The 22,498-nt window shown below is 40.5% G+C and overlaps 1 protein-coding gene across 1 annotated transcript; it reads left to right on the top strand.

The window, feature by feature from the left end:
- Positions 1–20,960: 20,960 nt before the first annotated feature.
- On the top strand, positions 20,961–21,998 carry LOC145983097 (uncharacterized). Its single transcript, XM_083116373.1, has one exon. The coding sequence runs from the start codon at positions 20,961–20,963 to the stop codon at positions 21,996–21,998; it is 1,038 nt and encodes a 345-aa protein (XP_082972499.1).
- The last annotated feature ends 500 nt before the right edge of the window (positions 21,999–22,498 follow it).

Below are 22,498 nucleotides of genomic sequence, written 5' to 3'. Positions count from 1 at the left end.
CATGCATATGCATATAATAGGACTACATGCGAAAAGAAACCACCTAAGTCTTCAAACCGGCAATTCATATTGTCCACCAAAGATTGAAAAAAATGCTTTCGAACGTATGGTTTTCCTCTAACATAAGTCCTGAAATACGGTTAATCAATCAATTGTTTTCAATGTTTCAAGAGTAGCCATGTCAATTTCTTACTTTGCTCTAAGAACTGAAGGATTTCGGTTTTGCACATACAATGATAGTACTTGAAGTACTTGTAGAGTCTTAATATCTTCCAAATTCCATCACAAATAACTACTTTGTTACTTTGTCAAATGTTTATTCTCTTAAAATAATATAAAATTCAACATTTATTCCTTTTCCAAAATATATGTAAAGATTTTACCTTAAATGCACCATATTTAATCCATTAGATGAAGAAAAGAAAGTGTTTAAGTGTATTATCGAAGGTGGGGGGGGGGAGGTGATATCCAACATTTACATATTAGGCTTTAATTGACATGTGGGTTCTGGGGGAGGATTCTGAATTAAAGGGGGAGATAGAAAGCTCCTGATAAAGTGTTAAATCTTAGATTGTCAAGGGATTTCTGTAGAGGAGAGAGAGTTCGAACATTAAATTTTAGATTCAGCGATATGATATCCACACGTTTTCGGCCCTGAACGTGCCAATGGAGAAGCTGGAAAAAACTAAGAAATTATTGACCCTATGAAATTAATATTATTGAAAGCCTGTAAAGAAATGGATGTAAAAATTTTCTTGCTCGCTTCGCTCGCAATGATCTGTTGCTAGGATGTGTGTTTGGCGCTTTAATGAGATGATTGTGCAGTTTTTATACTATAGCTGAATTACAAGACAAGCGATATTCTCGATTATGATGAACGATTTTAGGGGTGGTCTTGAGTGATGGCCCCCTGTTTAGGGAGGAGGGGCAGATCAAGTATAGTGTTCAGTATAGCTAAGAAAAAAAGTTACTTTCGGTAGACACGCTGTCGTAATTACGGTATGGTTTGAGGACGCGAATGATATGATTTTGGGGGGAGGGGGCGCATGACATGATTTTGGGGGGGATGCGCCATTGGCCTTGGGGGGATGGGCACCCCTGAGCACTCTAACAGGATTAAACGACGAGGCGAGCCAACATGCGTAAAAAACACAGCCTACTTTTAGTATCCGATACAAAAGTACTTGTGAAAAAAGGGAAATCTGAAAAATACCGAATACGTGGCATCTAAGAGAGAGACAGCCAAAGGCACCAACGTTTCAAAATCATTGATTGGGTGGGCTTAAACACTTGAATTATAAGTTCGCAAAAAATCACATAAATTATTGGGTGGGCTTGGTTCCCATTGGTTCATATAAATTGGCGCCACTTTGCACAGCGGCCATAAATCGCATTACGAAATTTTCGTATGTAGCTATGGTGCCGTAAACTTCATTGAATTCAGCTGGAACACCGTAACTACGATGCAGTTTACAAGTGGGTTGGAAATAATGATCCCTGGTTGATATGTGTCACTACCAACCACAGATTTGATGGTTCAAAACAGGGGAGGGGGAAACCCTCCTATCCCCCCTTCAAATTGCACCCCGCATTAGAATGCATAAGTGCATGTTTCTTCCCTACTTTCAAATGACAAACTTCTGATTTTCCGTTCCATAACATTTGAAATGAGCCTAAAACAGGGTTTAGAGCTTCATATGTTTCGGAATTATCTGTTTTTATAATAACTATAAATTCTAAAAAAATAAAGAAATAAGATATATTTATGTAAACTCTCAATTAAAAAATAGTAAATCTATGTGTGCTCTTCTAAAATGGGAATTTTCATGCGCCCTAAAATTTTATTTATGTATATACATATAAATTTATGTGTATATATACAGGTATCGCAAAACTATTTCAACAATGCTTGGGTGCTGGTAGATATCATAAAAACAAGTAACTTTTCCTAATAAATTTTACCTCGAAAGAGCTTAGTTTCTGCGCTATAAGCCCTTAAAATATATCTTGTATGTATGCAACCCAACACAGCAAACGACCGCTCTGACAACTTCCATAGACGCGCGGCAGGTTGCCACTAGCGTCACTTGACAGTCTTACCTGAGCAAATACAAAAGAATAATGATACTTGCGATGTTGTAAAAAGTACTTACAGTACTTACAAGGCGAAAGGATTTCAAATAAATAAGGACTGAAATTCAAGAGTGTTCATTCTAGAAAATCTACATCGTGTTTCGACTGTCATGAAATATCAATAATCGCAAGGGATACGTGCGACATATGTTGAAATCGACGAACGAACAAATGCTAACAGAATGTGCTCGCCGCCTCGTTTCGAGCACGCAGACTGTAGCAATTTATTTGGAAATTATAGGTGTGTTTCTCCTACGTCACAAACTGTTGCATTGTGGCTTCGAGCAGCCATGATTGAGGCCAGTTCTTGTAAGCATACATAATCAAGCGGGCGGGCGGGGGATATCAACACAGATAATCGTGATTTAAAACAAACGTGAAGTTATCACAAATGTAACGAACGCTACGTGGTGGATGTTTCATTGCAAACGACAAATAAAGTTGGCCGCAAACATGGCAGTTGTGCGCATCCTGACGTCACATGAAACCCACCTTTTGGTATGTAGCGTAATTTATAATCGAGTCCGTCGCATAATACGGGAGCAAGTCCCTTACTGTAAACAAAATAATGTTAAGGACTTTCGCAATAAATTGGAAATCGTCTTTTAAAGATAAATTATTTCAGAATAAAATTAACAAAGGGATGAACTCCTTATTGAAAACTTTTTCCATACTTTTGTCAGGTGCTGAGCTGTATAAGATAATAGTATTTAAGGAAAATTAAATTAGCATCATTCTGATTTGATTTGATTTGTTGTTTTAAGTCCACTTTATGCACAGTAAGGCTAATTGGGACTGGACCTACAGTTTAAAGTGGGATCCGAACCACTTGTGCCTCCACCGGGTATCGAACCCGGGACCCCTTGATTACAAGGCGACGACGCTACCACTGCGCCATCGGGGAGGCCCAATTAGCATCATTCTGTTAAACAAAACATCTTATTCACATGCAAGTAAAGTATTCTGTGTACAGAAGTAATTCGTACGATACTAAAAAATCACGGGATTTGTATCTATGCTCTCGCGTAAGAAATATAGAGGAAGGTGTTATGAGGCCAAGGTCAGAAAATAACCAACGTACGATAGGTATTCTGGAAAACAGTGGCAACAAGGATTCACTAAACACGTACTGCCTCCAAACTTCAGTGACAACTGACATGCACGTGAGGAAAATTATGTGATGTTACAGAAGAAGGTTTCAATTTTTTTTCAATACTGTGGTATCAATCCCATTGGTACATGCGAATTAAAAACGATGTTACAACAAGTCTCTTGCTCGCTCTCTCTCTATCTAGGCAAACTGGGTTATCTCAAATGCTCTGTTAATGAGGTTATATCAATATTTTTTTTATCGAAACGAATTACAGCGAGTTCGGTGCCTGTGTGTGAAAGTTGATTCAACACTTCACGATATCGAATGACTTTGGTTCATAAACAGAGATTTTTGTAATTCATACTGCATTCACATGTGAGGATTAGTTTCCTTATTTTGTGTTTCTGTAGCTTATTCTTTTATCATCGAACGAGTAAGATTGTTAAGCAAAGCAAAACCGAGAACACGTCATAAAATGTTCATACTTTTCATTATACCGGGTGGCCAGAATTAAAGTTACTCAAATCAGAGCCCTCTGTAGCCTGTTTGGGGCATCGCAGAACTCTAAAATTTGGTGAATCCACTATGCAGACCATGGGGATGAGAATAGCGATAAAAAGTTTAATTTTCCGCCACCAGGTTGAAATGTGGCGCTGTACTTCTTCCATGATGAGTTGTACAAATAATCACGTTAAGTGATTTAGCTGAGTTATTAATTAGAAATACAATTGTTAGTGGCTGGAAGTTGCAAGAAAATAATCTCTCGTTTATTGCAAGATTGAAAGGTAAAGGCAAATCCATAACCAATTGGATCAGTTTACGTCATTATCAGTGGCGTATACTGGGTTAAGAACCTGGGCTATCGCACCATATCATAGTGTTCGAATGGGCAAAAATTTGCTGGTGAGGGTGTTTTTGTTTTATTAACTCGTTTGGAGCGGCGGGTTGAAGTGATGTGACTCTGTGATTAAAAATATGTACCTCATAAAAAAAACATGGAAATTAACACGTCAGTAAGGAAAGGATTTCAAGAATTTCATTCTTATTTGAATAAATAAGAGACCCATATTGTGAAATATTATGTAGGCCTATATACGAGGGGGAAAAAATCAACCTACTTATTTTCACGATTTTAAGTTCGGGTACTCCTTGTTGGCGCAGTGGTAACGTCGTTGCCTTGAAACTAAGGTGTCCCGGGTTCGATACATGGTGGTTTAGATAATAGGCGTTGCTACGGGGTGTGCCGGGTGTGCCTAGGCATCCCAGGCATCCACACATATATGTGCACTCCCAGGAGGGAAGGGTGTATGGCATGTCTCCTCCTTGTCCGTACATCGCTTATAAAATTTTAGAGGGTGTAGAGATTATGAACACGAACAACTTTTCTTAACAGTTTTGTTCAGTCCTTTTTGCCTCCCCGATGGCGTAGCAGTAACACTGTTGTCTTGTAATTAAGGTAAAGAAGGACAATTACGCACCAGTTGTGTGCTTATTTCAATATCGTCGGATTGGGCACTGCTATTTAAAAAAGGGTTTAGTATGCAAGAGAGTATGAATTTATCTCCATGTTGCAAGTGGAAACTGTTTTTCAAGTTGATTATAGTGGAACCACAAGGAAAGAAACCTGCGCAGACCCCATCGCGCTGGCGGGTGGGGGAAAAAGACAGGAGGAAGGAGCCTTCAGAGCGGCCAACGTCAGTGTTGCCAGACCTATTGATTTCTCGGTAGGATACCATAATAAACTATTGCTATGGCACCTCCGACGGCCTGCTCAAAAACAAGTTTCCTGGTCACCTTACTTGAACATGGAGGGGAGAGTGGAACTCCACTCAGCCATGAAAAGTGCTGTTTGAACTGTGAAATTATGCCAAACGATGTGCTAGGACATTATTATTATTATTTTATTACTATTACTACATTACCATGGGCGTCCGGAAGGGGGGGCGTGGCCCCCCTGGAAAATGAAAAAGTCAACCAAAAATTATATATTTTTCACATATAATTTCATTTCAGCTGCAATAATGTGTTTTAATTATTGCATGAATATGATACATTGAAATTTAAGCAATGTTTTTTGAGGGAACAACACTATTATTGGAGAAAATGTTCCTTCTTTCCCCCCCCTGGAAAAAAAATACCTTCCTTGCCCCTGCCTGGAAAAAATCCTGCGGACGTCCATGTACATTACTATTTTTAGATGGTTGTATTTTATCCCACCCGAAAATCTATTTCTATTTTAGTTATTTTACGTCGCTTTTGTGCCTCTACGGGTAAGTACGACAACAAGGATGAATGAAAAACTGATGAAATGAATGAAGTGACACAAACACAGTGAAACGTCCTTGCCTTACTAAGTAGAAATACTGACTTCGTAGCATGGGCAAATTATTTTATATATGTATGTGTGTGTGTGTTGTGTGTGTGTGTGTGTATTATATATTAAATGCAGCAACATAGAGGCAGCATAACTGCGAATAAAGCATGTGAGTGTTAATAACAAAAAAAATGCTACAGAACGAAGCGGCATAGTTCAATTACAAAGGAAATAATGCACACCCTCCCCTGTAGTTGCTTGGAACTTTCATCGGCTTGAAAATACTTAATTTTCTATCCTTAATATACTATTCTATACTTAAATACTTAATTTTCTAGAAAATTATAAAGCGGCATGGACGTCCAGAAGGAAGTGCAAGGATGGTCGCCACCCCCTTCCCTTCTGGAAAATGAATGTTGACATAAAAGTAGTTATTATTTCAGGCGTATGAGTTGATTTCAGTCACAGTAATTTACATCCATTATTATAATAGAGATGTAGGAACGTGATAATTTCAAACTCAAGTGGTGTTTTCTGAGAGGGCAACATTATACGGGTTAATATGCCTCGTTTACCCGCCTGATACATATACATTGTTTCCCCCTCGCCTGAAAAAATCTGCAGACATCCTCTTGCCCCCCGGTGCGCACACCTATGCCGCCCCCGAGAAGGTCCTTCATCCGCTACTATTAGATCATCGGATTTTGTAGCAGATCTTCTGGTTTCCCAAGGAACAATCTCCCGATTTTTTCAAGTCTGACCTGGCAACACTGCCCCGAGCACCGATAACGGCAGGGAAGATGCGCGAACGCTTTCCAGGGAAGGTTTTTTTCCTTGTGGTCGAGCTATAGTAAGCTAGACACGATGTTTGGATGTTGAAAGAAATCCAAATTTCGAGCGTGTCGTTAGTTCCGTTCTAACAAGAGTACCAAGGGAACACGAGGGAGGCGCTGACGTCGCTTTCAAGAAATTCTCCTTTTTCCAAGTCACAAATCTCCCATATTCTTACCATCGTTACCCAGTTTCAGCAACCCGACCTCGCTGCTTTTACGATCTGGCAGGGAGAGGGGGAGAATGAATGGTCGTTCCCACTGGCCATTGACCATTGACAGATGTGCCGAAACCCTGAAGAATAACTGTTTTCCTTTCCTTAGTTGAAAAAAACCTTACACATCGTCCTTTGAGAATACCAGCCTATGCACTGTGAAGCCTCATGCTGCTTTTTGTTTCCGTCGGTACATTCGTTTTGTTACAGTAAAATAGCCAACTAACATAGATTATGTAGTAAAAGACCTAAAATATAAATTCTCAGCTTTGGAATCAGGATTCTGTTGTTACTGTTCTCCATAGGCGTAGCTACGGGGTGTGCCGGGTGTGCCTAGGCACACCCTAATGGGCTGCTTTATCAACGAGAATTAAATACAGATATTTCAATAAGAGAGAAAATAAGCGGCAGTTTGTAAGAAGTTGAAAATGTCATTACTTGGTACAAACGTGTGCATTGTCGCTGATGAAACGGGTGTCTATAGATTTTCGATTTTTTTATGTCATTGGAGAAAGAAGATATTTACTGCATTTTAATCTGTACTGCAGCGCTTTTCTTCTATACCTGTCACAAGCTGCACGTGTGAGAGAGCTTTCTCCAAGCTTACCCAAGTTAAAACTAAATTAAGAGCAACTCAGAAGCAGGATAGATTGGAAGCCCTGCTCTTGCTATTTGTGGAACAGGAAAAAGCTTAGTCGATTGATGTAAATGAAGATGAGTTTAAGAACATTGTACCGTTTGACAGACGTGTCTTGTTATAGATGACGTGTATTTTGAGGTATTTGTTTGTAACATTTATGAACATTTTGTGTGTGTAATTTCTATGCAATTTGATTTTTTCTACTACGTATATTCAGAAATTTTCAACACTGTCCTTTAGTGAATTTATATTCCTTTACAAACATCAGTGCAGTTAAAGAGCCAAGTGATTGTGTTGCAAAATATACTATTAAAAAGGTACAAGACCTCATTTTTTTCTTTGTGCACACCCAAATATAAAGTTCTAACTACGCCTATACTGTTCTCGTACAAGAAGCTACACACTTCGTGTTATCAGGACCTCTCCGATGGCGTAGTGGTGACGTCGTCGCCTTGTAATCAAGGGACCCCGGATTCAATACTCGGTGGAGACGTAGTGGCTCCAGTGGGGTAGCAGCCACCCCCGCAATCCCCGCAACGAGGGGGGGGGGCGAGGTGTAGGAGCCCCACAAAGAGCTCTTGAAGTTTTTATATAATCGCAGAAATTCCACATATAGTGTCGCTTATAAAAAAATCGATTTACGAAACAGAAATCTGGTTCCCAGTAACATCATATACGACGTCTGCGATAACAAGCAGTGACGTATTATCTCAGCCAGAGGGACCCCAGTAACTTGTCATATGGGTCCCCCTCCGAAATGCAGAATTAACTTACTTGCTCGCAGATGTCCATCGATAGGAAAATATCCCTCATCTCATACCTTTGTATCTACGCAGTTTGTCGTAAACGTAGTGTAGCGTGTCAATTGTCTACAGTTATGAATCCAGTAGAAATATTCAGTTGCTCAACCAGTCGATCCTTATTTTACAATAAACATCAAAATTGTTAATTCGTAACCTTTTAGTTTTACACGTGATATTTAAAATGTAACTTCCCACCTAATATTTTCAAGGGGGTTCCCAATTCTTTTCATATTGAAATAAGAGCTGAAATGAATTTCCCATATTATCTACACTTGTTACGTTTTACTTCAAAGGGGCCGAAAACCTCAGTTAAAGGTGGGACCCATAGTAAATTATCCCTTTGCTGTAAAGACCATTATCCCATCCTCTGCCACGCAGGGTATACAACGTATGAGTTAAATGTGACCATTATTTTGTGTAATTTTGTAAGTTCATTTTTCTTACAATTTGGCATTTTGTGGACATTTCTGTCGAACTAGTTCTTATTTTCCAATTTGTTACGATTTTTTGATCTGCAGTGTTCGAAGGGAAAATTCCTCGCTGCAAATTTCCTTGTTCGCGTTGGGGATAGAAAAAGGGAAAATTCGAGCACTGATGGTCTATTAATAAAAAGGTTCTTGTTTCATGAAAAAGTATTTAAGAAAGTATGATCACTGGTCTATCGAAAAGAGAATGGCAGCATTAAAATTATGAATAATGATGTTGAGGTCTACTAACCTGTGGCAACCTTATTTTATTTTGTTGGGTGCGGGGGGGGGGGGGGAGTCAGTCCTTCCAAGCTGCATTTCATGGAGTGACAAATTTTCAGTGAATAGAATTCCTTCGCAGATTTATTATCTATCACTCAAGACTAGAGTCCGCAGTCATTTCTTCGTAGCAGATTGAAATTTACCTTGTGATAGGTTACTACCGACAATCTAGATATCCGGTTCAACCCCCTTTACTGAAGGATAAGTTTGTTGCTTGAGTATATTACTCACTCGGTATTAGAAGGTTAATATGAGCGACTCTTACGTTGAATCTTGGCCTGGAGGAACCAGGGGATGGCTTAGGGGCTGAAGGCACATTCACCTCAAAGTCCAAAAGAGGCGTGTTTACTATCTTTTTACAATTCCACCAAAACAGTATTTTTTAATATCTGTGTAATATATGTAACTTCATTAAAAAAAATATTTCAAGCAAAAATACAAAGCAACAGGAACAAAATATATGGTAGCGGGAAGCTTCCCCCTCCTCCAAAAGTGATTCCTGGCTGTGTCCCTGCGTTGAAGTGGAGAAAATATTTCCAGATTCTTCTTCCAGTTATTTTTCAGAGATTCAGACCATCCTGATTTAGTTTCAAGAAGGTACTACAGTGATATAAGTCGATAACAAAAAAATGGGAAGGCATAATATTTGAGGCAAAAGTTAATTTCTTGTACAACGAAGGGGGGAGGACAGATAACTATCTAACTATTGTACCTCCGTCCCACTCTGGCATCATAATTTTTTTTTGACACTAGGGGGGCCCCTCGATATTTTACTTGCGGGGGGGGGGGGCAAAGATCTGCGCTACCCCACTGAGTGGCTCGGATCCCACTTTAAACTATACGTCCAGTCCCGATATGCCTTTCTGTGCATAAATTGGTCTTAAAACAAGTTTAACAAACAAACGTTTTGCTATCAGTTCACAATCATAATTGGCTGTGCTCTAATAGTTGGAGATATTGATAGATGCACGTAAAGAGTGAGGTATTTGCAAAATTTCCGGCAACTACTCTTGAAGCATCGATATATTATAAATTGTACATATATAGTCTCCCCACAATAACCAAATATTAGCAAGCAGATGGAGGACTTCCCCTTCCCTTTCAAATACCATTCTGTACATAACCACCGAACTCCGGACTTCTATTACTCAAGATTAGTCTGTCCGATACCCGGTGGAGGCAAATGGCACAGTGGTTCGGATCCCACTTTCAACTGTAGGTCCAGTCCCGATTAGACTTCCTGTGCATAAAGTGGACTTAAAACAACAAATGAATCAATCAATCAATCAATCAAGATTAGTCAAAAGCAGGCACGTATCAAGAAATATATTTCGGGGGGGGGGAGAGTCCGAACCAAATCTCAGAAATAATAATAATATAAATGATGAAATTAAAGTATTCACATTAGATTAATGACATTAATTAAATATGTAAATTAATTAATAATGTATTATTATTATTACTTGAATAGGCAAAAAGACGGTGTAAGAACAGGTAAGAACAGGGATATAACAACACATATTCTTTATCTAGCTTAGGTGTAGTTAATATCGCAAAAAAATGAAATGAGAAATGAGTGTCAAATAGATCAAGGATCGAATATTTATTGAATATGAATATGGTCCTATTAAATACACACACATGGCATTTAGACGATTAAGAACGTGTTATTTATGGAATCATGTCAGCCAAGACACATTTTCACCTCACTCAAGGTCAAGGATTATGTGAATTCAATTGAAATTGTACAAATATCTACAATTGAATGTGAATGCGGGTTCCGTGTCATGAATCTAACCTTTACTGAACAGAGGCAGATTAAATATTTGGTTGAATCATAGAATACATTGCCGTAAATGCATTTCAGTGTTAGTGTTTTTTTTTTCATTTGGTATGAGCTCAAATTACCATTTTAATCCTTCGTTTTAAAAGTAATTCAAACACAAGAATGGTTATTGGGGGTCATTTTGAGTTTTTTCTACTTTATTACTACCTTCATTTGAATTTTTTATTTTCTAAAAATATCGGGGGGGGGGGGGGGCTGTAGCTCCTTTAGCATCCCCTCTGCGTATGGCAATGCCCTCTGGATCTCCCTCCCCTAAATAGTCCTCGGCTCAAAAGTGACAGAAAAGCCAAGGTGAATTCCTTTTTATAATCTCTAATTCTCCGAAACTATTCTTTTTTGGAATGAAAAAATAGAGATTAAAGTTGATTTCCAAAAAAAAAGAAGAAGAAGAAGTATTGAAGGACAATAACAGGGAAGTTTTCCCTTTGTAAAGTCGGCTGGGCGTCTCACTGGCCTGCTGGAAACTAAGATTAGGTTCCTGGGCGTGTTTTGTGAGGTCGGATTTTTGCGGCCTTCTCTCTTCATAAAGCTGTTCTGGGGTTCACCCATTCTCAAATAAACAGGTACCATTGAAGGACGACACCCCAAGGGGCGGGGGAGGCTAAAGGAGGCTGGAGCGTGATGCTTAAAAACCAAAGGATAGAGAATGAAAGTGAAAATAAAGATTGATTGATTGATTTGTGGTTTTAAGTCCACTTTATGCACAGAAAGGCTAATCGTGAGTGGACCTACAGGAAGAGGAAAACCAACCAAAACAGACTATAATAACAGAGTGAGGGGTGGATTGAGAGAAATGAAGATAAACATTTCTCACGATGGAGTGAGAAAAGGAACAAAGAAAAGAAACAGTACAGAACGATAAAGAGATAAAGGAAGGAAGAGAAACAAAAAGATAGGCATGCAGAAAAAAACTATAGAAAGAGAGAATGAGAAACAGAAGCAAAAGGTAGAAAGCGAAATAGAGCAAGTGGAGGGAGAGAGAGAAAGAAATGAAGGAAGCTCTATATCTGAAGAGCCAGGGAGAGAGAGCAAAGAACGCAGGAGGGAAAATGGAACAAGACCTAATCGTGAAAAAGATACTATGGTTTTACACACACAGAGATAAAAGAGTTATAAATAAAAGTTAGTTTTCTGTATTACAAGTTCTAGACTCTCCCAAGTATCATTCCAGCTCAAATGAGGCGAAAAAAAAGTCGCCCTAGTTTCGAGTGTAAACGAAATTTTAAAATTTTACTCGCTAAAGTGCTGGAAAAGGAACACAATTCAATTGTATTCAAATATTATGCATTACTAAGGAGGGCTTCCCAGGTGGCTTAAAAGTAACACCTTGTAATCAGAGGACCACGGGTTCAATAGCCGGTGAAGGCACGTCTCTCCCGAAGGAGTGGTTTGGATCCCACTTGCAACTAAATATTAAGATTTCACCAGATTTCTGTCTGTGATGCACCGCAAGTTCATAAGTCCTATATGCTCGAATGTCAGTTAATGAATGAATGCTTCCTTAGTTAATGTTACCAATGTCAAGTCACTGTTCAAATTAAAGGGGATTCCAGGTAAGTGTCTCCTGTCCCATTTTCCCCAGCCTCTACATCTTCCAACTAGTAACATAAATTTTCCCCTTCCTAAATTTTCTGTTATTTTTGTGTAATTTGTCTTTTAATTTTTAGGTTCATTTAACGCCGACACGTCAGTCAAAATTGTCAATGTTTACATAATCTTACATTAATTTTTGTATTAAGTCCTATGTTATGTACAGATAGGCTAATTGGGATTGGACCTACAGTTTAAAGTGGGACCCTAACTCGGGAACCTTTGATTACAAGGTGATAACGTTACCACTATGCGATCGGGGAGATCATTAATTTCAGATGAAATTCATGGTTTGGAAATAAATTTATTAAAATTTTGTTACTCCACACCAAACTCACACAGAGCATTGTCGTCCTATTAAATTTTGCGCTTTACGTTTTATAATAATAATATGATGATGATGAACGTTAATTTAAATGTTTATTTTATTATTTAATTTGAGCCTCAATAAATTAAAATAAGTCAGTTCTTGGGTCTCAGATTTAGTATAAGTATAATTATTGTATTAGGTAAAAACAAAAGTCAAAATGCGAAAATGGGAATCTCTGAACCACCCTCTTCCATCCTACATTTTCTTCAATTCCCATAATGATGCATATAACCTAGATATGTAAAAAAAATCGGAGAGCATCACAGAGTAAGTCAACGAAGTAACTGGCTTTCTTGTTTCGGATCAGACTTGTACGAACCGACGTAATTTGTGTAAACTAAGTGAAGGCGATTCACTTCCTCGACTTCCAAGACTGTCTGTCTTGTATTTTGAAAGTAGCCACCCACTGAAGGAATGAATGCACTTCCCTGAGTTTCCAAGGTCTTTGCGCGGACAAAACATAAACCAGATGTCAAAGCAAGATAAGTTTACAAATTGCGGTGTGAAACCATCCCCCTCCCCCTCCCCGGTCCGAGCGGCACATGACCGGTGCCGCAGATGGGAGCATACACATTCAGAGGGTTGCTTGCCCAGAAACGACAGCAGCGCCATAAGCGGAAAATCCTCGAACTTGCAGAAGGCGTGGGAACTAAATATTTGTCTTTCTTTTAATAAAATTATGTAATTTCTGTTGAAGATATTGTGCAAACGCTTGGAATTATCTATATAAATTCACGACACTAAGATGCACAATATTGAACTTAAATGCTAAAATGGTTTAAAACTCTTCAAACGCCCCATTTAAAGCTGCTTTCAGATCCAATTAATGCTGAATTTCCAATTTTTTGTACGCCAAACTAGAATCCCAAATTAATTTTTTTATCATTACATCACTCCGTGTATCCTTCTAGAAAAGCCTTGCAGAGTATCATCGAAATTGGAAGCATATGTTAGGAGATTTTGTCAGTAGAAGGAGAAGCAGTTTTCAGCTGTTGAGAGAAACATCCAGCCGAGGCTTAATAAGCATTTTTGGAATCCCATGTATTCCTTATGGGGAATCAACTTCAAGTTACGGCTAATCAAATGGGAGTTTCGACTTTTCCTTCTACTATGACATAGTTCAACGTGCCATTTTTCCGTCCATGTACTTTTCTACGTCATTCGATGTTTATATTCCCGAGAGAACGAATAAAATAATGGTCCCATAAACCTAATGCATTTCTCCTTGCCTCCTATGGCCATCCTGGCAGTGTTGTCAAGCCTGATGTGCACAAAAGAGCTAAATTTCACCATTAATAGAGCTAAGATGACTTTCAAGGAGCTAGATTAACGAAGGCTGCATAAAGTGTCTCCTAGGGTAAGTTTAGGTGTCAGAGGGGTGGGAATGCTGCTATTACCGTTAGCTTTAAGTGATGGAAATTTATTCTTAGTTTTCACCGCCTACATTTTGCGACATCACCCATCTCAATAATCCAATGATGCTCATATGAAATCGAAAATAAAGGATTCCCGGATAACAATATTCTCATTTTCACCTTAGCCACCACGGCGCTATATAAAAGTAGCTGGAGGTAAGAGGGGTGGGTGACGCAGCCAATATAACAATATCACGTCACGTGCAAAATGTACACTCATGGCAAAAGTTGCTCTTTATGGGCTATTGCCAGTGGTGGCATCATAGTGGGGCAGAGGGCGGGTGCCACAGTTCACAGCCAAACGAATGCACGGAAGAGCCAGATCTGGCTCCAAAGGAGCGAAGTTGGCAACAGTGATCGACAGCTGCCCTAGCGAGAAAGACATAGGGGAAATTGTCCCTCTCCTCCTTAAGGCGTTCCGGATTCAGTCGCCAATGGAGGCACATTGCACAATCGTTTAGATTCCAGTCCTGATTGTCCTATCTGAGCATAAACCTAAAAAAGAACAGAGATATTACAATACTCACAGCAGACAAAGGCAACTGCACAGTTATACTCGACACAACAGCATACCAAGAAAAACTCAAACAGTTAGTTAACAATCATAGCTACATCCAACTAAAAAAGGACCCTACTCCAACAATAGAAAGAAAGATACAAGCAACCGTAAGAAAAATGAAGAAAGACATACCTGAAAACATAAGAAAGAAAATGAATCCATATTACAGCAAACCTCCTCACATGTATGGACTACCAAAAGTTATTAAAACAGACATGATCCTATCGTTAGCACTAGGGACTCACCATGCTACAACCTGGCAAAATTTGTACTACCAGCACTCACACCCTCGCAGGAAACACAACAACACACATAAAAAACACAGAACATTTCATTCAACGTATCCATGGGATACAACTCACTGGACATGAAATTCTGGTCAGCTTTGACATAGTTAGCCTGTTCACCAACGTACCAATAAATGAAACATTGCAAATCATACTGGGGAAACTCCTAGAACATGACACCACACTAGGAAATCTAAAACCTGAACAAATAATCGAAATGCTCAACCTCTGCTTGACCACTACATACTTCCAAATATACGACATATTCTATCAACAGAAAGAAGGCATGGCCATGGGATCTCCTCTATCTCCTATAGTCAGCAATATCTATATGGAACATTTCGAAGAAATAACTTTAACCACACACCATCTCAAACCGTCCACCTGGTTCAGGTACGTGGATGACACTTTTGTAGTCTGGCCACATGGGGAACACACGTTGCCCATCTTTCTGCAACACCTCAACAGTCTAAGACCCACAATCCAATTCACCATGGAAGTGGAAAAAAACAGAACTATACCCTTTCTAGATGTACTACAACCTTAGTGACAATGAAGTTCGACCAGTCACAAATATAGGAGTGCGTTGTGAAAGAAGGAGAACACATACATATGCTGAACATATTTTATTCAGCAGGCTACATGGAACAAAGGAAAACATAAATTTCCGCTGCAACGCAGCAATGTATGGTGTCCACACAAAATAAAACATTTTCGTTCATCTACACGTGACATTGAAGTTCGACCACTGTTAGAGGGGATCCTGTTTACCATGGTGTGACGCCGCCCCGTCGGCGAATAACTGTGGCAATGCGTCGGGGCATGCTGCGGACGAGTCGTTCAAGGTATTCCACATCGATGCGGTGCCATTCCTCCTGCAGGCAGGCGATAAGAGCAGCCACTGTCGTGGGTCCTCTCTGTTGCACACGTCGCTTAAGAACACGCCACACATTCTCAATGGGCGAGAGGTGGGGACTCGATGGTGGCCATGGCAGAGTTCGCACGTGATGGCGAGTCAACCACTCTCTTGCCAGCCGCGCTGTATGAGACCTGGCATTGCCGTGTTGAAAGATGAGACGCCGCCTGTGGAACAGGTGCCTTCGCACTGTGGGAAGATGCCGCTCCAGTATGCGTGTATAGGCGTGTGCATTCACAATGCCCTCACAGATGTGTAGTGGGCCAACCCCAGATGCCGTCATGCATCCCCATACCATCACTGACGCAGGTTTCTGTATCCGACGTGCATAACATTTTGCTTCATTCTGTTCCTCCTTCCGACAAATGACTGTTTTCCGTATTTTCCCGTACACAACATTGAAAATGGATTCGTCCGTCCACAAAACCCTGTTCCACTGCCAAAATGTCCATCCCCGGTACATTCGTGCCCACCGTAGTCGATTGCCTTTGTTCAACATGGAAAGGAAGGGTTTACGTTTCGCCTTGTACACTCGGTAACCGCATCGCTGTAGGTAACGGCGAATGGTTCTGGTTGACACTTTCAATGTGAAAGCGTTCTCGAGTCCACAGTCGTAATTCGGCCACAGAAACATGATTGTTGGTCTGGATATAGCGCCCAAATATCCGTAGGTCACGCACGCTCAGCAGGCGTTTTCGACCGGGGGCCTTACCTGGCTCTGTAGTACCCGTATTTTGGTGGTGTTTGATGGTGCAGTGGACGGTTGACTTGGGTAAGTTCAGTTGGCGCCCTATTTCCCGTTCACTGAATCCATCCCGTTGCAACTCCACCACTCTTCTCCTCACGGTGTTGTCAATAGGTTTGCCCCTGGCCATGGTGACGATGCACTGCGGTTCCTCGGTGCACAGCACGCGCTTATATACAGTGGTCAGAAGTAGCGAGCTACTTGTAGCGTCGCTACTGTAGCTAGCTACAAAATTTGTAGCTGTAGCTGTAGCGACGCTACATTTTGAAAATTGTAGTTGTAGCGGTAGCAAAGCTACAAAATACCTGTAGTTGTAGCGAAAATTTCGCTACAGCTACATTTCTTCTCAGCATTTTGAAGTGAATTTTGAACGTGGCAACAGCGTCAGAAAAAATCGACAATAACCTTTAATTTTGCAGGAAGTTCATAAAGACAGTCTATTACATGGAAATACAGATTATCTAGATTGTAGATTATAGATATCTGTGTAATTTATTTAATTAGTAGCTGAATAATTCAGATATCCAGATAACTAACTGACATATATGAATATATTTCTGATAACAGCTATGTATTTTTAGCTGCATCGCTATTTTGGGGAGAAACATGCCTCGTTTGTGTCACCCCCGGAACAAATCCTGCGTATATTCATGGTGCAAGAGACACCAAAATGTCATTAATTGCTGTGTAAGACACAACTTGCAGTGCAAATACGAGTGATGGATTTTCCACTGCACAGACAAGGGAATAGTGCCAGCTATAAATGGCTCAGTACGGTAACAGCATTGATCATCCTTAGTATATAGGATCTCACCAGCAGGAAATTATTGTTACAAGAATGATAGAGTTTCTGGAATTACAATTATTTTCGCGATAGTATTTGTTCACAAATTTTAAAATTACAATACGTTTAGAATAGTCAGGTTTACACGGCAGTTTCCTCAATAATTTTATCATATTGCAAAAAGTATGTACGAGTTATTTACTTTCCTACAGACACAACAATTTTATTTAGTTAATACGTATACATAGTTTTCAAATTTATGTATTTCTCCTACTTTTGTGTCACTTTTCTGTAACTTTTGCTAATCATGACATCATCATCACCATCCCTTGATGTTTCCTGCCTCTGGCTGGGTCAGCATACAAGTCAAGATTCTCCATTTTTTCCTGGTCTTCCACCACTACTATCTTTCCACGGTGTTACAATCTTGTCCTCTTCTCTTAACACTCTCTGCTATGTGCTCTTTCCACAGACATCTTGATCTCCCCCTTGGCCTTATTCCCACTCCTTGTGCATGGTAAGCTCTTACTGGTAGTCTTTTGGCATCCATCCTTTTCGTGTGTCCGAACCATCTCATCTGTGCCTTATCTATTCTGTCTTTAAGCTTCACCACCCCAACTGTCTGTCAGAACTCCTCATTCCTTATTCTATCCCTTCTAGTGTTTCTCAATATACTCCTTAAAAATTTCATCTCCACTGCCTGCATCTTTCTTTTGTCTCTCTCTGTCATTGTCCAAGTCTCTGCTCCATACGTAATTATTGGCACATAGTATGTGTTTCATAGGTACATCCCTGTTCCATATTAATCTTCGAACGCTTTGATATAGTCCACCACCCATTTGTCCTCTTCTGTTTACCTCCTCATATATTCTTCCACTTCTCTCAATCATGACAATGAGGATGAATGGTTTATTTAAATATTCTCTTATCTATAGTCGCTTTCTGCACTTTTGGCTAATTGTGAGAACGAGGAAGAATGATGAATGATGAGCTGTGCGGTAAATGGAGGAGCAGGAGGATCCGATCCTCCCAACTTGACGTCTTTCCTAGTTTTTGTTTTGAGTCCATTTTATGCATAGATAAGCTGATCGAGACTGGATCCAAACCACTATGTGCCTCCGCTGGGAATCGAACCTGGGGCCGTGTTGTACTCAAAGGGCTTCAGGTACTTTTCATTCAAAATACTGTCTTCATATCAGTCTATAAAAAATGAAATATTTATTCTCAAGAAAAATATGGTGATGTGAACATAAATACGTAATCCTACCAAATTTGATTTGTGTATAGTTGTAATCATTAATTTGGGTAACACCCTAATCGCAATATTCATATATCAAATTTGAATTGATATGCCACTTGCATAGGTATGGTATTCTCAAAAACTATAGTAAAAATAAGTAACTGAAGTAACACTGCTATCAAAATTATTGAATGACTGAAATCATGATAATAAATAACAGAATCTATTTATCAGTAGTAGGAGATTTTTTAATACTCATATGGCTATTTTTAATTTTTTATGCAGAAATAGCGAAAAAAGTAGCGACGTAGCGAGTAGCGGACAGGAGTAGCGTAGTGAGCTACTTTTTGGTAAATGTAGCTGCAGCTGTAGCAAAGCTACATTTTGGAAGAGTAGCTGTAGCTGTAGCGAAGCTACTTTTAAAATGTAGCGTTCTGATCACTGCTTATATACGGCGGACTCCCTTATCGTGTCCGTGACGTCATGCTTCCGTCGAATGCGCCACTATCTGTAATTTTCCGTATGGGTCTGGTGCCTGTCAATGTCACGCGTATAGTTCCCCGTTTTCGTTCTTTACGTGACCTTGGGTGCAACATCACGATTCTTGCCTGCTCACACGCCTCCTCTTACACACATGCGTCACTTCTGCTGGTCACCCAATCCACCGCCTATGCCTCTGTGCATTTAATCACGTATTCCTTTCTGGTCGAACTTCATTGTCACCAAGGTTGTAGTTACAAGGCAAGACCACACCCTTTCCACAAAAGTGTACAGAAAACCTACCCATACAGGACAATATCTAAACTTCCTCTCCAACCACCCCAAGTCCATAAAACAGGCATAGTAAAAACACTCGTGCACCGAGCAAAAACCATACGTAACACCGAACAGGACCTTACCAATGAAAAGAAATCACTCTACAAAGATCTCAAAAGCAATAACTACCCACACAAAATAATAAACCCCATAATATGGACAGGAGAAACAACAGACCCACTTCCAAAAGACAAACAACTGGCCACGATCCACACACCATACATAAAAGGAATATCAGAAAGAATCCAAACAATAACCAAGAAATATAACATCAGCACTGCATTCCACTCCAGGAACACACTCCGATCCAACCTGGTCCACACAAGACCCCACACACCCGATATATATATATATAAAAAAACGTAATCTACAGCATCCCATGTGAATGTGGGAGGGAATACATTGGGGAAACATGCAGAACACTTGAAGCGAGGGTGGGGGAACACAAAACAAACCTCAGGCTGGGATACTTTGAAAGATCCAAACTAGCGACCCACGCCTGGGAAAACAGCCACAGAATACAATGGGATAAAACACAGATAATAAACAGGGAAGAAAATGGCTACAGCAGAAAATTCAAGGAAGCATCGCATATGACAACAAGAACAGAACCGATCAGCCAACCCAGCCTAGAGATCAGACCAGTATGGACACCATTAGTCAGAAACTTTTTCAAAAAACAATAGATGGCAGCACTACACCAACGCATCCACATTACCCACAGAACACAGCATAAACACTAAAAAACAGTGAACTAATTGTACAAAAATACAAAATACAAAAATCACTAACAATAACGGGACCAGAGTACACAATTCGGACACTATCCCTCCACACACATAACATCTCTCGCATAGTCCCCATAGACTATTCATACACATTGCACACCAACTCCGCTTTACGTCAGACTTTTGAGATACAGATTATTCTAACTCTGCTATGCTTTATCGGCGTGCATTACTGTGAACGGTGTAGCAGCATCGGGAGGCTTTGCACACTCAGGGCATTCAGGGTCAATCAGAGGCACGTAGCGGCGCTGTAGGAATATCTGACTACCATTTCAATTTTTTTGTGTTGATAGTTCCAACTGACCCTTTCTACGAGTGCGGTGAAGTCTTGGTCACCGCCTAAAATAATCTTCCAAGGCAACGCTTTTGCTCTGCAGTGGCACTCATTCGATCTGGTCTCTATAAGAGATAGGAGTGCATTGAATGTTCTTTCTTGTCCCACCCCTCGGAGTGGTGACATAGAAACGCAGGTTCCTAGACCTCTTTTATAACGTCTACGAACTACTGCAATGTCAGCCAGACACAAGAACCTTTCCTTTAGAGGGATGGAGCACCTCAAAGCCAGTTCAGCAGGCAAAATGACGCAGTCTACGCGTTTCACTTACCGACCAGAGAATTTTCTGATTCCCTTGGGAAAACAAGGCGTTGCTTCATCGCAACCTACACCCACTACAGATAAGGCAGCCCTCACATTCGCGGAATCTTAAAACCAACCTTCAGCAGAATTTACACTTGTTGGTCGGCATTACCGCCAAAGGTCACTTACGGACTTGGACAGTCTTGCCCAACTATATGAAGGGAGACATCCAACAAAACTACAAAAAACCATGCAGTTATCAACTGACGTCCCAACTTCAAATACATTTGCGCCCCTGGAACAAGATCCCTCAGGTGACATGGAGATACCCCAAAAAGAGGTAACGCAACCACCTCAAACAACTCAACCTAAGAAAGTCCCAAGGCCTCCACCTATTTCCGTGTTCGGAATTAAGGAAACTTACGCCTTCACCTATACTTTAAGCAAGACGCCTAGTCAACCTCCTCGCATACAGCACAATAGAGAGAAGGTCACCTTCCAAGTATCAACCAGGGCAAATTATGATAAAATAATTGCATTTTGCGACCAGACCAAACGAGAATATGCCACCGGCATCATTCGCAGTGAACGGCCTGTGAAGGTGGTAATACGAAAATTACCCATCGATACCTATCTGGGCGACCTGGAACAGGACCTGAAAGACAAGAACTATACACCTATATCAGTTCACCAAATGTCTCGCAGAAAGGACTCAAATGAACGAGTGTTGATACCACTCTTTCTGGTGTCGCTTTCAAGAAACTCCACCACTCACGAAATATACAAAGAAGAATATCTTCTTGACTACAGATTTAAATTACAGGTATACAAACCACCCACCACACTTCAGTGTTATCGCTGTCAGCGAATGGGACATGGTCAAACCCGATGTAAAGCACTGCCCCGCTGCCTCAAATGCGGACAGGGACACTTGACAAGGGCTTGTCTCAAAACAGACACCACTACTCCAGCCAAATGTACCAACTGCCAGGGTGATCACCCCGCAAACTTCAGAGGATGTCCAGTGTTCAAAGCCTACACGGACGCTCAAACTTCCACCAACAAGAAGACCCAAAAATCTCCACCAATCATCACTTCTCAACAAACACCTGCAACTTCTGCAGAAACCACTTCTTCACAACAAACCTCGCCAACATACGCAGGCGCAGCCTCTCCGTCCAGACACACCCCAACCAAAACCATCACCAAAGAGCATTATCAGAATCTACTCGGGGTGACACATCAGCCTCAGACATTAAACTCATTTTTGAGTTCTTCAAAGGAATGAATCTAAGCAAAATAATACCACATGTTAAAAGATGTATTGCTCGTCTTACCTCTGCTACGGACACAGCCACAAAAGCAGCCGCATATATCGATACCATTGCAGAAATGATTGACGATGGCTGTTTCTAGTCAGTCGAAAATTCACCACTCACTTACCATCATGCCGTGGAACGCAGATGGGTTAAGAGGGCAGAGACATACCCTCATCCACTTCCTTCAACATGACAAAGTAGACGTAGCACTGATCAGTGAAACACTTCTCCCACAAAGTCAAAGGCTGGAAATTGCCCAACTATCTCATATACCGACTGGATAGAATTGGAAGGCCGAGAGGCGGATTATTAGTAGTAGTAAAAAGGGACTTTCCATCTCAACAAGTACATGTACCACTTTTGTACGGTCTAGAAGCGCTAGCTGTGCGCATTCTAACTACCGGAGAGTCACTCACTTTCGTGGCTGGATACAGATCTCCTGCTGCGGGACTTGTACCAGATGATTATG

The sequence above is a fragment of the Lepisma saccharinum genome, chromosome 2, assembly GCF_977018435.1.
Source record: "Lepisma saccharinum chromosome 2, izLepSacc3.1, whole genome shotgun sequence".
In the NCBI taxonomy this organism is placed as follows: Eukaryota; Metazoa; Arthropoda; class Insecta; order Zygentoma; family Lepismatidae; genus Lepisma; species Lepisma saccharinum.
Note: the sequence above shows the minus strand (reverse complement) of the source record. Positions and strands in the feature narration are given on the sequence as shown.

Bases quoted from the DNA above. Each gene is read 5' to 3' on its own strand.
- LOC145983097 (XM_083116373.1), top strand. From the start codon at position 20,961: ATGCAGTTATCAACTGACGTCCCAACTTCAAATACATTTGCGCCCCTG.